We start from the raw sequence: 16,266 nt of genomic DNA on the forward strand, positions 1-16,266 counted from the left end.
CGGGACTGGTGTGCTTGTCTGGCCCAACTGGCCCTCGTGCCAGGCTCTGACCCTGTGGGAATGTGCTGGGCTCAGGGTGCCTTCCTGGGCAGGGGAAGCAGGAGCACCACTCTGAGCCCAAGGGACCGAGAGGACAGTCCAGACTCTGCTGTCTGCTCAAGGAGCAACCCTGAGAGAATCATTCAATCCACAAGCCCTGAAGCTGCTGCTCCTGGGCTTCAGGGGGGTCTGGGAACCCTGAGGGTCAGTTATAGCTGACCCTTGGTGTGTCAGCAGACTAAGGAATGTCAGAGATGCGGCCCCTTGCCTGCCCCTGGTCTTAACGTTCCACACGTGGACAATGGGGCTGGGGGCTGTTTGGCTACAGGAACACTGGGACATTCTGCAGTGCCAGGAAAGACTGTTCCACTGCTGTTCACCAGGATGTCAGCATGGAACAGGGTCTGCCAGCCAAGTCTAAAGTGCCGTTGGTCAGATGGACAGAAGGAAAATAAGCACTCAAGTTCTCAAATCTCTTTCCACATTCATACAGGGGCTGGAGAAGGCCAGAGCAGTGCCTGGGGTGGCTGGAGGTGGGCTCCTGCGTCATTCCAGCAGGTACCACCCTGAGTAACTTGGCACAGGCAGGACAGCAGAGGGACAGTGCGAGAGTGCACATGCTGGGAAAGCTCCCAAACACAGCCTGCACCTATCTCAAGGTCAATGGGCTTCCCTGGGGCAGGTGCTGGGGACCAAGGGAGGCACCTGGTGCAGCGTCAACTCCTGGGATACCTGAGGAGTTATGTCCCTGAGTGGCCACAGAAAACAGTCCAGGAGGCCGGCGCCGCGGCTCACTAGGCTAATCCTCCGCCTGCGGCGCCAGCACACCGAGTTCTAGTCCCAGTCGGAGCGCCGGATTCTGTCCCGGTTGCCCCTCTTCCAGTCCAGCTCTCTGCTGTAGCCCGGGAGTGCAGTGGAGGATGGCCCAAGTGCTTGGGCCCTGTAACCGCATGGGAGACCAGGAGAAGCACCTGGCTTCTGGCTTCGGATCAGTGCAGTGTGCTGGCTGCAGCGGCCACTGGAGGGTGAACCAACGGTAAAGGAAGACCTTTCTCTCTCTCTCTCTCACTGTCCACTCTGCCTGTCCAAAAAAGAAGAAAAAAAAAAAAAAAAACAGTCCAGGAGGCAGGACCCACACTCGTCTAAGAGCACTCCTCTCAAGCCTTAATTCCACCCATCTCCCTACGCACGTCCTCAACTCAGTACAGAAAACTGCAACACGATCAGCTGCAGACAGGCGGGCAGAGGCCAGCGGAGAGGGGGTCGTGGCAGTGATGCTCTCTAGAGGCACCTTTCCTCAGGCTGTCCACGGCCCCTGGGAGGAGGGGCAGCATGGGCACAGGGTAGAAAACGAAGGGCACAGGCCCCGGGCTCATGTAAAGCTGGCTTATGGGGCCCAAGCGTGAGGAGCACATCGGGACAGGAGCAAGAAAGGACTCCAGGGCCTTGGAGGTCTGGTTGGAAGTTTGTGGCAGCCAATAAAGGAGGCCCTGTCAGTCACAGCGTGCTTTCTGGCCCCTCTTCACCTGTCGTCTCTCCCAACACAGGGGACCAAGCTGGCACGGTCTCAGAGACAGACAGGAGGACAGCGGGGGCCCATCTGCTTCGTGGCAAAAGCCCATGAAGGAACAAAGTGATAGGAGGAGCAGGAGGCCTCCCGGCTCTGGCGTGCTGCTTCTCTTTGCTCCTAACTCATCCTGAGCCTGCTGCCAGCCTCATCTCCATGGATCATTTCTCTGCACCTCAACCACAGGCTGGCTCTCAACCTCTCCCACTTCGACTCAAGGGGCTTTCTGCCTGGCGAGGGGCACGGGCCAGAGGCCCCTCTCCCAACATATCTGGGTCTCGGAGACCTCGGGGCTCCCTCCACATGTGCCTTTCAGGGCCCTGAGGTTGGCCCAGCCCACCTGTTCCGCCTCATCAAAGCCCTGCCCTCACTCCACCCCAGCTAGCCCTTCACTCTCTGTGGGCAGGCCTCTCTCACCCGCCTTTCCTCTCCTTGTAATTGGAAATGTCCGAGTCTCAGGCTCAAGGTAGGACAGGTGAGGGTTGGCACGGGCAGTGCCTGTACCCTTTGGTCTCAGGGTTTCACCGGCGCCAGGGCCAGCAAGGCTCTCATTCCCTCTTCCTACGGCAAGGAGCACTTGGCTGCTCTACTGTTTCTATGGCTCTATGTTTCTATGGCCTTGTTTTCCCAGTTGAACCATGAAGATCGCCAACACACCTACATTCTTTGCGTTTCTGATTCACATCCATTCATGGTGGGAAATGGAGAAACATCTGTGACATCCCAACAAGACAAATGAGGCCACCCCCGAGAGAACCCTGGTATCACTCTGGCTTGTTCCTACACTTATGCACAGATGCTTCTCTCCCGGGGAAGTAAAGAGAATGCTGTATGAACTTATGCCTCAATTTCCTCACTCCAACACCACAAAGGTGAGTATTTCCCCACATGAGACATTCTTCAACGTCTGTGCTACACTTCAGCATCAGGATCTGTCATTTATCAACACTTCATAAAGGGAGCTCAGGGAGTCTTCAGGCACCAAGAGCTGCACTAGCATGCTTGGAACTACACACCTGCCAACCACAAATTACCTTCCTTCCAGGCTCATCAGATGCACTCCCTCCCTTTCCTGGAGAAAGCCACTTCCTGTGGGCAGATGTGTGATGAAATGGAACTGGTTAGAAAGCGTGAGCCTGTGTGGTGGGCTGGCCAGCAGATGTGGGAGCCACAGTGCCTGCTCTCTCAGCTCTACTGTCAGCTGCATCAGTCAGGGAGCACCTGGCAGTCCCCACTGCCCTGTCCCTGAATCCTCCAGATCAAAGGCCTTTTGGGTATGCAGGCAAGAGCATACAGACAGAGCTCAGCTCCCAAAGCTTGCCTGTCCAGGACGAATAGCCAGAGGGAGAAGGTGTTGGGCCAAGACAAGACGGGACCCAGGAGGCCACGAGAGACATCTGCAATTTTCTGAAGGGCTAAAAAAAAAAAAAAAAATGTGTTCTGGGTGGTCCCCAAAGGTGAACCTCGGGCCGGCACCGCGGCTCACTAGGCTAATCCTCCGCCTTGCAGTGCCGGCACACCGGGTTCTAGTCCTGGTCGGGGCACCGGATTCTGTCCCGGTTGCCCCTCTTCCAGGCCAGCTCTCTGCTGTGGCCTGGGAAGGCAGTGGAGGATGGCCCAGGTGCTTGGGCCCTGCACCCCATGGGAGACCAGGAGAAGCACCTGGCTCCTGCCTTCGGATCAGTGCGGTGCGCCGGCCACAGCGCACCAGCCGTGTCGGCCATTGGAGGGTGAACCAACGGCAAAAGGAAGACCTTTCTCTCTGTCTCTCTCTCTCACTGTCCAGTCTGCCTGTCAAAAATAATAATAATAATAAAAAAAAAAGGTGAACCTCGGACCATGGGATGGAAGGCACAAGGAAACAGATTCTGACTCTATCAGCGAGTGCAAGGCAAAGAATGGAGGCCTCTGTTCCTTACAACTCTGTAAGGCAGTGATTCTTCCTTGACAGGAAAAACATCACAGCAGAGATATCGTGGGAGGGAATTAGCACAGAGAGGGTGACCAGGCAGTGTGATCTGAGAGGGAGCTGTGTGATACTCACAGCACCCTGTGCTCCAACAACGGGGAGGAACTCCTCAGAAGGAAATCCACAGCAAGCTGTTGCCTGAGCGCCTGGCCCCCTGGGAGCTGCTTTGCATCTTGCATTAGTCTCCAGTGTAGGGCTGGCATTGTGGCGCAGCAGGTTAAGCTGCCTCCTGTGATGCCAGCAACACATATGGGTGTCTGCTCCTGCTGCTCACTTTTCTTCCTTCCTTCCTTCCTTCCTTCCTTCCTTCCTTCCTTCCTTCCTTCCTTCCTTCCTTCCTTCCTTCCTTCTTTCTCTCTCTCTCTCTTCTTTCTTTCTTTCTTTCTTTCTTTCTTTCTTTCTTTCTTTCTTTCTTTCTTTCTTTCTTTCTTTCTGTAATTTGGAATTACAGATGGTGGTGTTGGGGTTTGGGGAGAGAGAGGGAGAGAGGGAGGAAGGGTGGAGGGAGGGGTAGGGGGAAGGGGAGGGAGGGAGGGAGGGGAAGAGAGAGAGAGGGAGAGAGAGAAATCCTCCATCCACTGGTTCACTCCTCAAATGGCCCCAAAGGCTGGAGATGGGCCAGTCTGAAGCCAGGAGCTTCTACTGGGTCTCCCTGTGGGTGCAGGGGCCCAAGCAGAGGGCCATCCTCCGCTGCTTTCCCAGGCGCATCAGCAGGGAGCTGGATTGGAAGTGGAGCAGCAGGGACTTGAACCAGTGCCCCCATACGGGATGCTAGTGCTGCAGGTGGCAGCCTTACAGGCTAAGCCACAGTTCTGGCCCCAGCTGTTCCACTTCTCATCCAGCTCCCTGCTAATGCACCTGGGGAAGCAGTAGAGGGTAGCTCAACCTCTTGGACCCCTGCACCCACATGGGAGACCCAGATAAAGCTCCTGGCTTTGGCCTGGCCCAGCCTTGGCTGTGGTGGCCATTTTGGGAGAGAACTAATGAATGGAAAATATCTTTCCCCCTCCACACTCCTTCTCTGTAACTCTGCTTTTCAAATGAAATAAGTAAATTTTTAAAAATTAAAAAAGAGTCTCCAGGGAATTTCAGAACCAAAGGAAGCATTCTTAGCCTATTGAAAACCAAACCTGATGGGGATATACCATACCTAACATGAGGTAAAATGCTATATGTGACGAGGGAATGGCTCAATAACAAAAACGCTCCTCTTCTTTGGTATTTATTTGTTTTTCTGGTTGCTAAAACTTAATTACCCTTAAAGCCCATCCGGCAACTCACATGCAATTACCAGCATGTTCTGCATGGCTGCTCAGACCACTCCAGCTAGTTGAAGTAGCAGGCCCAGCCAGGAGTACTCAGCATGCCTTCCAGTACAGGCTCCGCCCACCAGCTGCCCAGAACCAAGAGAGCCCTGGAAGGACTGAGCTGCTGGCCTCCCTCAATGAGGGGCCTTCCAGTTTCGGAATGGACGCATCCTACCGCAGACCCTGTGTCTTGTATGGGTGCCTGGCCCAGGGCCACCCTTTCCCAAATGACTGCCCGGTGACCTGGGGTCCAGAGCCTGGGCAGGGCAGGAAGGCAGTTCTAAGGAGTGTGGGAACCTTACCCCTTCCAGAATTAGCAGGAGGAGGGGTGAGATGTCAAGACCTCAGCCTCAGGGCCGGCGCTGTGGCGCAGTGGGTTAAAGCCCCAGCCTGCAGTGCTGACATCCCATATGGGCGCCAGTTTGAGTCCTGGCTGCTCCTTTTCTAGTCCAGCTCTCTGCTATGGCCTGGGAAAGCAGTAGAGGATGGCCCAAGTCCCTAGTCCCCTGCACCCACTTGGGAGACTTGGAAGAAGCTCCTGGCTCCTGGCTTCAGATCAGCTCAGCTCTGGCTGTTGTGGTCATTTGAGGAGTGAGCCAGCGGAATGGAAGACCTCTCTCTCTCTGACTTTACCTCTCTCTGAAACTCTGTCTTTCAAATAAATAAAATAATTCTTTTTTTTTTCCTTAAAAAAAAAAAAAAAAAAAAAAAAAAGACCTTAGCCTCTACAGCGTCCACGTACAGGGAGGAAAAACTCCGTGGTGCACCACTACCCTCACTGGCCTGTCTGACAGCCGGTCTGATGAAGGGTGACATCAGAGAGGAAAGGTCCCCCACTAAGAGCCGGGGTGAGCCACCCCTGCTCACCACCTCTATCCTGGCTTTGTCGCCCTTCCTAAGGAACGTGGTAAGTCAGGGGTTAGGTCACAAGAACTACAAATATATTCAGTTTAACTTTTTAAAAAAGAAAAAAAGATGAACTGCTATTTTAGAACTTACAACTTTTGAAAACTGAAAAAAAAAAATAAAAAATAAAAAAATAACCACCCCAGCTGGCTTTGGCTGTCTGTAGCAGACCTTAATGGCTGCTCTGGAGAGGGGAAGGGTCTGAACCAGCGTCCTTCCTGGAAGCCTTAGGTCAGCTCCCTGGACAGGTTTCAAACAACTCCGCCAGCTGGAAACCCAGAGAGGCCCTACTAGGGAGTGGAGGACAGGCGGTGGCAGCTCTGTGCCAACTCTGACCTAGGCAGCAGGGTGAGGCGGGCATGGGGTACGGAGATCTGCTCCAGAAAGGGGAAGGGAAGGCCATGTCAACTGCGGTCTGCATGAGATCGTGGGGAGGCCTTCTGGGAAGCAAGGAGGTGCAAGGACGGGGAGGGCTTGCTGGAGTCACCTCAGAGCTCCACGACAACTCTTGTAAGAAGGTAACTGGGGCACGTAAGTGGCTACCCCCTACTCCCTGCACCCACAGGGAAGCAACAGGTAAAGTAGCATCGTGGTTAGAGCATGACCCCTGGAACCCCAATGCCTGGGTACACGTTTGATCTCTGCCCGCTAAGGCAGCGGGAGCCCAAGCAAGCCACTTAACCACTCTGTGGCTCAGAGGTTCAGAGACTTCACCCAGAGGCGTGAGTGCATGCTCAGGGCTGCCCTGAAGACCCCACGAGCCAATGTGCAGACCTCTCTGAGTGGCACGGGCACACAGGAAGCACTGATAAGCAGTGCCAGCTGCCATGCCATTACCGTGACATCAAACGCTGCTCCTGGGGATGCAGGTGCAAGCTTAGCCCACTGCCCAACCCAGCAGGATGCCCCAGGAGGGCTTCCAGTAGAACAACAGTGGACGTCGCCTTCCTCTAAGCTGCTTCTGGGCAGAGGAACACCGGGTCGGATCCCAGGCCCTGGGCCCCGGTTGGGAGTCAGAGGGGACACCTTGGTGTTGTCCTCTTCTTGGCTTCTCGTGTTTTCTAAGAGTACAGAATTACACCTCAGAAAAGCAGCCAATCCCTCAAACCAACTCAGGGGCCTGAGAACGTGAGGCTGTGCAGCCCGGGTGCACCAAGCACTGGCTTTGGCCAGGCAGGGAAGAGGCCTTTGATCAATGACAAATCACTTGACACCAAGTTTTGGGAAATAAAGGAAACTTCTTGGTGTCCAGATGAGACAGGACAATCGCCATGGGGAACCTGGCTGTGCTGCCACTGAAGGTACTGAGGACTCCCAACAAGCTGGTCTGGACGCCTGGCTGCATGGCAGGTGGCTGAGGTTGGGGGGTTCCTGAGTAGGAAACCCTCCTTGCCCTGTGGAACTGTTGCCAGAGCACAGCTGGAGGGGACACAGTCTGGAAAGCAGGCTGAGGCCCCACCCTTCACTGCCGTCCCGGCTCTGCAAGCAGACTCACGCTCCGGCGGGCGAGGCGGGGCCCGGCACGCGGCCAAGGGGCCTGCCGCACTTACCAGGAAGCGCACATCGTCAAAGCCATTCAGGAGCAGCTTGCTCTCATACCGCTGCAGCCCAATCGACTCCAGCCACTCCCCAACGCTCTGCTCCAGCGGTCGCGAACCTGACGAGAGAGGAATCGGCAGACGCTTGAAAAGGGAAAAACCATTAAGGCGGTAGCAGCGGCACTCAGAGGAAGACAGATGGCATTGCCACATCATAGTCATTACCATAAAGCAGCCAAACTATGTACAAGAGAACAGGGAGCAGCGGACACGCAGCTCTTCCGTGTACAGGCCAAGGGCAGGCTGCCCGTGCTATTCGCACACTGCCCGGCCGCCGCCCACTCACACTCCCTGGGGCTGAGCTGCTCCAGAGCGTCAGTGGGCATGCATGATCTCTGCCTGCAGGTCAGGGGGAAGCCAACCCCGACAGTCTCCACGTCCACTCCTTGTCAGCGTTCGCACTGAGTGACTGCTGAGGATCTGCCCCCACGCGCGCCAGAGGGGCTGGGAGCTCCTCAGGGCCCACAAGCCCCGCAGAAGCCCATGTGGGGCTGTGCCGAGGGCAAGTTCTGTGACCTTGGAGCATAAACTGGTCAGGAGAAAGCACACGTCTTCATGCAGCTGAGGGACACAGGCACGCAGCGAGGGCTCCGGGAGGGAAGCAGCGGTGGCTGTTCACGGACACCCAGCACATGCAACACAAGCAGCACAGACACGGCAGGGGAGGAAGGAGGCTTTTACTTGTTTTCCCCCAGCAGTCCCGGAATAAGCAAACCATGGCCACTGGCCCTTTGTGCTCAGAACCTCGGGGCAGCCAGGGACTGAGCAGGGCACATGGGCCGGGCCGTGCGGAGCAGACTCAGGTGTGGCTGTGCTGGGCCGGCAGCATCACATTCCTCTGGGCTGCAGGGCCAGCAGGGCCAGGGCCCAGGCTACGCTCTGGTGGCTGGGGGGCAGGGTGTCTCCTGGGCCAGGGCGCCGTCTGAAGAGCCTTCGTCCGTGGCTGGGCTGGCATTCAAGAGCTGAGCACTCATGTTCTCCTAAGAGTGGCTGTCCTTGTGATTCGCTTGCCTGTTCAGATGGAGAGCAGGCAGGCAGATTTAGTTCTTGGCTGAAGAAGACAAAACCCAACCAGAAGAAAGAGAGAGAAAAAAGACACGGTCCTGTGTCGGCTGAGCTGTGGCGGCTTAAGTCTGTTCACGTTCTGCGCTGTCCTCTCCCTGGCTGAGTGATAAAGACAGTGACCGTGTTCCCGGGGTCTCCAGATCTCGACGTCCTCCTCCGAGCATGAGCGGGGCAGCGAGGACATTTATTTGCTAGGCTCCTCAGTCAGGACAGGCACTGTGGTGGTGGCACACGGAGGACACGAGTTCAGCCCCTCCTGGTAGACCTTGGATGTTCTGAGCCAAGCAACTTAACACCCATCTACGTCTCTGGTTCTTGTAGGTAAAAACAGGTAAATGAAGAAAAAAAAGAGAAAGGGAGGAAAAAGAGGTGCGAGGAAGGAAAGAGAAGAAGCAACTACAAAAACATCACCTCCAGTGCACTCTTGACACGGTGAAAGTCATCTGCCGTTCCCGGGCACTTTCTGCCTCCCAGGCAGGACAATGCCAACTTGCTTCGTTATCTGAAAGACCTGGGTGACCAACTGTGGCAGCCTCCACCCCCTCTCTTGTGTCCTCTGCAGAACAGACGATGGTCAGGGACCCGGAGGCCTCCAGGATGCATGCGGCAGTAGCACTCCAAAATGCCGAGTCTGGGGGCTGCTGGAGCACCCCTGCCCTCGACTGGGTGGTCTGCTCCAGGATCCTAAGCGGCAGGCTCTTGTATACCCATGAAGTCAAGTGTCCTCTGCTGCTGATTCATTCCTGCTTGTAATCCCCAGCCGGGCAGCTGTGGTCCTGCCTGCTGCCGGTAGATGTGTGCGCTTACAGGACCGCAGCCGAATGCTTTGTCTAAAGGCTCCTGGGCTCCACGCTGCCTGCTGCCGGCTCCACAGTCCTTGCTCACTCATAATGTCTGGCCCTCCCCTTCCTCCCCTCCCGGCCCTCCCCCTTCCACGCTCAGGAAAATACATCAGGGATCGGACATTGGAGCAGAAGCTGCTGCTGAGGGAGCTAGAGACAGCAGCACTAGCATTAAGAGCAAAATGACAGATTTCCCCGTGTCTGATGCCGGCCGGTATAAATGAACATGATGGTGAAATTTTACCTGCAGCTCAGGGGCTGGAAGCAGCTTATCAGAAAGGGAGCATTCCTGTGGCTTGGCCGACAGTCTCCAGGACAGGGAACAGAGGAACGACGCTGCCCAAGAGTCCAGCGCATAGGTAAATGACCCCTCACTTGCCACTTCAGGAATAACTGTGCTACTCATCACAAAAACAGGCAGAGAAAGGTGGTCCAATGCCCCTCAGGTAAGCGCACCTCACACCTCAGGGACAGACTTCTCTCTGGGCCTCTTAGCCCCAGGGGAGAGGGAAGCACTCTGAGCAGGCCACTCCCAGGGTGGGGGAGGGAAGCTGGGAAGGGAAAGGCGTGGACAGAGGAGACAGGACCAAAGTCCACACGCTGCTGGGGAGGGACACAAAAAGCTAATGGGTGCACAGAGATAGAGATAAAGGTCCTGTCATCCTCTAAATATTCAGGGGGTACCAGCAGGCCCATAGCCTTGAAGATGGGTCCTGGCAAAGAAAGGGCTTTGTACTGGGAGATGAGGCCCCAGAAGGAGCCTGCCTTTAGCAGCTGCTCAACACACAGAATGGGCTTGGCTTCAGCAAAAGAAAGCCACGCAGTTCTCTTCTGCTTGACAGAGCAGGCTTTGTGGGAAGCAGCCAGGGCAGCCTGGGCGTGTGGAAAGGCTTATCCTCCAGGGCTCCTGAGGGGGGGAGCTGACAGAGGGATGAGTTAGTTATAAAACCTGTCGTTGAGATCTGGGTAACTAGCCCAGGTGCCCATGGTCCCCAAACAGAACTGAAGACTGAAGAGTCCAATGTCCTTCAATGAGGACTCTGTTATACCGGGCACAGTGAGCACACTCACGCTGGGTTCAGGACTGGCTGCTGAAGACGACACACCTCCTTCCAGGCTGCCCACCCAGAGCGAGGGTCTCCTCTCAGTCCTGGAACCCAAGCACGATCTGAACCTTGTCACTGACCATCCAAAGGAAGCAGTAATTCTGTTTTGGGATCTGAGCTGAAGAATGGTACTCCCTGAGGTCCTGGAGAAAACCCTGCCTGACCCATCAGACAGAGTCACAGGTCATCAGGCCAGAGCCACACTCTGCATTCCCCAGGGCCTGGCACAGTGCAGACACGGTGGGTGGGGCTCCACAACATGGGTGCATGAGCCTTTTGTTTAGGTGGTCACTGTCTTGACCTTCCCAAACTGGGGTATGTAGAATGGTCCAACAAAATGAGCACTGAAGTAAGACTGTATATTGGAATCCAGACACCCAGTGGGTATAAACAGAACACTTCCCTTCACTCACATGGGCTCATGGGAAGAGGGAGTAGAGGCTAGAACTGACAGATGGGACAGAATGGCAAGGAAAGAGCTCAAGTGTAGCGTTCACAAGAAGGCTCTTCCCAAAGCAATGCCACATCTCCTGATTCAGCGAATCCAGGAGGCAATGGCCTGCTTCTGACTCGAGGCTAAGCACACATGCAAGTGACTCGGGCTCCTGCTCTCTGGACACAGCAAGGTACAGGGGAAGAGAAAGCAGCCTCAAATGAACTGAACTGACTGCTACTGATGTCATCCCCTGACTGTCCCCAAAGCACAGCTGTTCTCTGTAAATTTTTATTTTCATTTCATTTGAAAGGCAGAGGGACAGAAAGAGACAGAGACAGACAGAGAAAGATCTTCCAACTGCTAGCTCACTTCCCAAATACTTGGAACAGCCAGAGCTGGACCAGGATGAAGCCAGGAGTCTGGAACTCAATCCAGTTGTCCCACATGGATGACACGGACCCAAGTACTTGAGCAATCCTGCACTGCTCCCTTCCCAGGGTATGGAAGCAGAGCCAGGAGTAGAAACCAGGCATTCTGATGTGGGATGCAAGCACCCCAAGCAATGTCTTAACTGTTGTGCCCAATGCCTGCTCCTCAAAAGCAGAGCTTTGAAAATGGAAACAGTATTTACCTCAAACAACATTACCTTAACATTTAACCCCAACAAACACTGGCCCCTTAGAAAGCCTGAGAACTGCAAAGGACTGTGAGATCACTTGCCTGAATCCAAGCAACTGTCTGGAAACATCCACGAACTCTTAGCCAGAAGAGCCACTCGTGTGGGTCCCAGCATACTCTAAGACTGACACGGACTGATCTGGGCCAGCACCACGGGAGACAGGCTGCTGGAGGGAGGGTAGCATCGGGAACCAACACTGAGAGCTGGTGGAGGGAGACAAGCCAAGGGAGCACGGACCGTGTTTTCTAAATTTCTCATTTCACAGACAAAAAATGAGCACACAACTATTTACTGAGTATAGTCTTATATACTTAACTCATTCACAACAAGCTTATAAGCTTGGCACCATTATCCAAATGTTGCAGATGGGGGATTCGCGGCTCAGGGAGACTAAGTGACTTGCTAAGACTCGTGTGTAGCCAGAGCCGGGATTCAAACCTAGGACTGGGAGGCTCCAGGCTCTCCCTATCAAGCCTCATGGCCCTGGTAGCTTCTTTCTCCCTGATATGCACACTCGACTCAGCTGTCTGACTTCCTGCACACAGAGGAACCAGAGACGCTTCTGGAGGCCGGGAGGCCAGTCCTGGGTGGAGCCTTCTGAGTGACCAAGGATTCCATGCCTTCAGAGCAGAGAGGCACTTTCATCAAGGTGGGGAGAAGCCAGGCTCCTGGCTGGCTGCTGTCAGCCCTGGTACCAGGGCACCCACCTAACTGCAGATGTCCGGGGTAAGGAGTGGGAGAGTTTTTTTGAGAGGCACATTTCCTTTCCTGAGAAAGGTGAAACAACCAATCTTATTACCAATGAGAACTGCTCAGGGGTCCTCCCCAGTCCCTGTTTCAAGTAACGAAAACAGAGCCAGACATCACCCCTACAGCTTAGAAATGAAAAGAAGGACCAAAGCAACAGATACAGAGTAAAAACAGTGACTAAGTAAAATGGAAAATGGAGGAATAGACACAGGGAGGAAACGGCGCAACTCTGAGGCAGGTTACAAGTTCAGGGCCACTGGTCTAACCACCACTCTGCTACAGCCACACGTGAGGCAAACAACAGCCCTGTGCTCATGGAGACTCCGTCCCACAGCCACTTCCCAAGCTGGGGAGGCCAATGTTGAGGCGCCCTCCAATTTATCACAGTCTGAGAAAGCTAACATTTTTAAAGAAAAGTGAGTGACAACTGCTGGCTAAAAATAAGTATTCCTTACAGGCATCTTAAACTTTACCTGTACACTTTCCCCGTGGGAAAGCAGCCATGGCTCTAGCAAGAAGCACTGTCTATAAACAGGAGGTTCCGAATGGGAGCCCACGGCTCAGAATGAGGCTGCTCCCTCCCCCGCAAACATCCATCTCCTGTGTCAGAGGAAAATCTGAGCGACAAAGGTGCTGCAGCTGTATTCATGGGGAAGACGGCTGCTGGGTACGGTACCTGAGATCTTCTGCTGTTCCTGAGAAAAGTCAATCCCTTCTCCAATAGAACTCATGATTTTCTCAATCTGAAATGAGAGAGAGAACAGGAAGGGCAGTCAGCTTTGGGTTCAAGCTCGTCAGCTCACTATCAATCAGTGCCCCCTGGGGGATGACCTTTTCAGGTGTCCTTCAGACAATCCCCAGGTCCAGTTCCAACCTGCAAGGAATCAGAACTCTCTGCTGCTCAGATCTAGCACAGCCCTTCTTTGGCCTTGGTCCAGGGGCCTGAAGACAGCTCTGAAGGGAGTGAGCTCTTGAAATCCAGGCTTCACTGCTAGAAATGCCAGAGCGCCTCCCTTAGAAGGCACCGTGTACTGCTCCCCACCCAAGCAGAGACTGGGTGGAGGGCACACCAGCAGGCCTCACCTGGCACATCTCATGGCTCAGCATGAGAGCAGACGCTGTGCCAGTCTCTGTCCATGCTACACCCCAAGTGTGGAGAGTGGTGCCCAGCAAGCTGCAGGCATTCGACAGATAACTGACACTGCATGACTGCCACTCTGAGGTGCGACAGCAATTTCTAGAGCTGAGACAAGAGAACGCTACACACAGGAACCTCTTGTGAGGTGGGGTGAAGGTGCCTCATAGTCCTTATGGGCATTCCTTTTGTTGCCTGGAGGCCAGCAGTCCTGGAGAGCGCTCTGCATTCAGGGGATAAGGGACACCTTCCCCTGCCCCAGTCTCAAAAGCCTCCAATGTTTCCAGCACTGCCTGTCTTCTGGACCACCTGTTCTGGCCAGATCCACGCCCCCATCCTATCTCAGGAAAGCTGGCCAGGAGCAGGACCAGGCAGTGATCAGAGCCACCTTTCCTTCCTCCTTTTTGAGCTGCAGTGATAATGAGCTCATTCACTGCTCTTTTTCCAAAGAAACAGAAAGAAGACCTTGTGTACCAGGGCTTGGATGCTTTTTCCTGTAAGTGCAAGGAAGGAGCCTGGGTCTGACAATCAGAAAAACAACTCTCCAGCCAGCCTCCAGCTGGCAGACAGACACACATATCTGACACCCAGCAAAGAGCACAGAGCAAGCACCACCATATCTCCCCCTGCAGCCAAGAACCGGGGAAGTACTCTCCTCCAGGCACAGAAGCGAATGCTAGCTCAGGCTGTCTCTTGTCTGCGTGTTAACACGGATTGCGACCTGCATCCCTGAGCTCTACAAAAGCACAGGGAAACACCCCGAATCTGACCCCCATGGAGCGAACTGAGAGTGTGCCCCTACTTTTTGGCCCCAGAAGCTCAGAGGCAGACACTGGGGGAGGGAGGAACAGCAGCAGAGTCTGAGCGCCCTGCCTCCACGCGTGCATCACTTCCTCTGATGCTGCCCATTTCAAGTGCTACCTCCTTCAGCAAGGATGACCCACATAGGTGAGAACCTTCATCCTCCCAAAGCCTCAGTTTTCAATGTATAATCAAAGAGATGACAATGCCTCCCAAACAGGGCTGCATGCATTTTTTTTTTGGACAGGCAGAGTTACAGTGAGAGACAGAGACACAGAGCGAGGTCTTCCTTCCATTGGTTCACCCCCTAAATGGCTGCTATGGCCGGCGCTGCACTGATCCGAAGCCAGGAGCCAGGTGCTTCCTCCTGGTCTCCCATGTGGTTGCAGGGCCCAAGCACTTGGGCCATCCTCCACTGCCCTCCCGGGCCAAAGCAGAGAGCTGGACTGGAAGAGGAGCAACTGGGACTAGAACCCAGAGCCCATATGGGATGCCGGCACCCCAGGCGGAGGATTAACCAAGTGAGCCACGGCGCCAGCCCAGGGCTGCATGTATTAAAAGGTGTGTACATAAAGCATCTAGCCAAAGCCTAGCACAGCATAGATGTTCAATAAAAGGTCAGTTTGCTTTCTGTTTCCCTTCTGTTGGACTCTGGGTGCTCCCCAGAGTAAAGTCTAATGAAATTTATTATTATTTATTTGAGAGGCAGAGTGAGAGAAAGAGAGAAAGAGAGAAAGAGAGAAAGAGAGAGAGAGAGAGAGAGAGAGAGAGAGAGAGAAAGGTCTTCCATCCACTGATTCACTCCCCAAATGACCGCAACAGCTGGAGCTGGGCCAATCCAAAGCCAGGAGCCAGGAGCTTCTTCCAGGTTTCCCACAGAGGTGCAGGAACTCATGCATTTTGGCCATCTTCCACTGTTTTCCAAGGCCATCAGCAGAGAGCTGAATTGGAAGCAGAGCAGCCATATGGGATGCCGGTGCTGCAGGTGGAAGCTTAGTCTACTATGCTATAGTGCCAGCCTCTATTTTTTCAGCTTTAAAAAAAAATTGCTATTTATTCTTGTTTTTATTTTTTTTCCTTTAAAGTAATACATTCACCTAATTCAAAAGATATAAAAGGTCATATAGAGATGCCCCACCCCCACCCCGACTTCTGTCTCCCAGTTGTCTAGTTCTCTCTGGAGGTAATCAGTTTCTCATGGATCTTTCTAGATCTATTCTACTCAAATGCAGGCAAGCATAACAGCATACTCAGCCTCCCCCATTACTAATAGAGATATTCCATGTATGTTGTTTTGCATCTTATTCCATTTAACAATATATCTTTGCAGTTCTTTCCATAATTGATAAATAACATCTTTTTTTTTTTTTTAATTTATTGGGGTCAGTGCTGTGACACAGTGGGTTAAGCCACTGCCCACAAGAACTGGCATCCCATATGGGCACCAGTTCGAGTCTGAAGCAGCTCCCTGATAATGTGTCTGGTATTTGGGCCTCTGAACCCATGTGGGAGACCTGGATGAAGCTTTTAGCTCCTGGCTTCAGCCTGGCCGAGCCCTGATCTATCTCTGTGCCTTTCCCTCTAATTCTGCCTTTCAAATAAAGAAACCATAAAAAATTATTTTTATTTATTTGAAAGGCAGAGCACAGAGAGAAAGATAGAATATCTTCCATCTACTGGTTTATTTCCCAAATGCCACCAAAAGCCAGAATTTAGCCAGGCGCCTAGAACACCATCCAGGTCTCCCATGTGGGTTGCAGAGACTCAAGTACTTGAGCCATCACCTGCTACCTCCCACAATGCATCAGCAGGAAGCTGGGTCTTGATCCCAGGTACTCGCAGTATAGGATCCAGGCAGTGGCTTAACCTGTTGCGCCACAACACCCATCCCAGAATGCTCATTTTTCACTGGATGAGCTATCATCAAACATAGGGCTATAATGATTATCTGTTTAACCAATCTCCTGACAGATATTTGTGTCGTCTTCAATCCTTTTTTTCAACACTTACATGGGGAAAGGAGGATGTTCAAGTGAGGAAACTCTGGGGCCTGGCATTGTGGTACA

The 16,266-nt window shown here is 53.6% G+C and overlaps 1 protein-coding gene across 14 annotated transcripts in view; it reads right to left on the minus strand.

Annotated features, from left to right (window-relative positions):
* The window catches only part of ANKS1A (ankyrin repeat and sterile alpha motif domain containing 1A), a 211,299-nt gene that overhangs the window by 18,490 nt on the left and 176,543 nt on the right, over window positions 1-16,266 (minus strand). For 13 of the 14 annotated variants that reach the window (XM_051855747.2, XM_051855743.2, XM_051855742.2 and 10 more), the window contains 2 exons: window positions 12,941-13,007; window positions 7,339-7,445 (listed from right to left, as the gene is read on the minus strand). In XM_051855747.2, the coding sequence (XP_051711707.2) occupies window positions 7,339-7,445; window positions 12,941-13,007 (174 nt within the window). Of the gene's footprint in view, window positions 1-7,338; window positions 8,048-12,940; window positions 13,008-16,266 lie in introns of those variants that run through there. The other variant, XM_051855749.2, reaches the window with a different exon arrangement.

This window comes from Oryctolagus cuniculus, chromosome 5, assembly GCF_964237555.1.
Source record: "Oryctolagus cuniculus chromosome 5, mOryCun1.1, whole genome shotgun sequence".
NCBI classification, from domain to species: Eukaryota; Metazoa; Chordata; class Mammalia; order Lagomorpha; family Leporidae; genus Oryctolagus; species Oryctolagus cuniculus.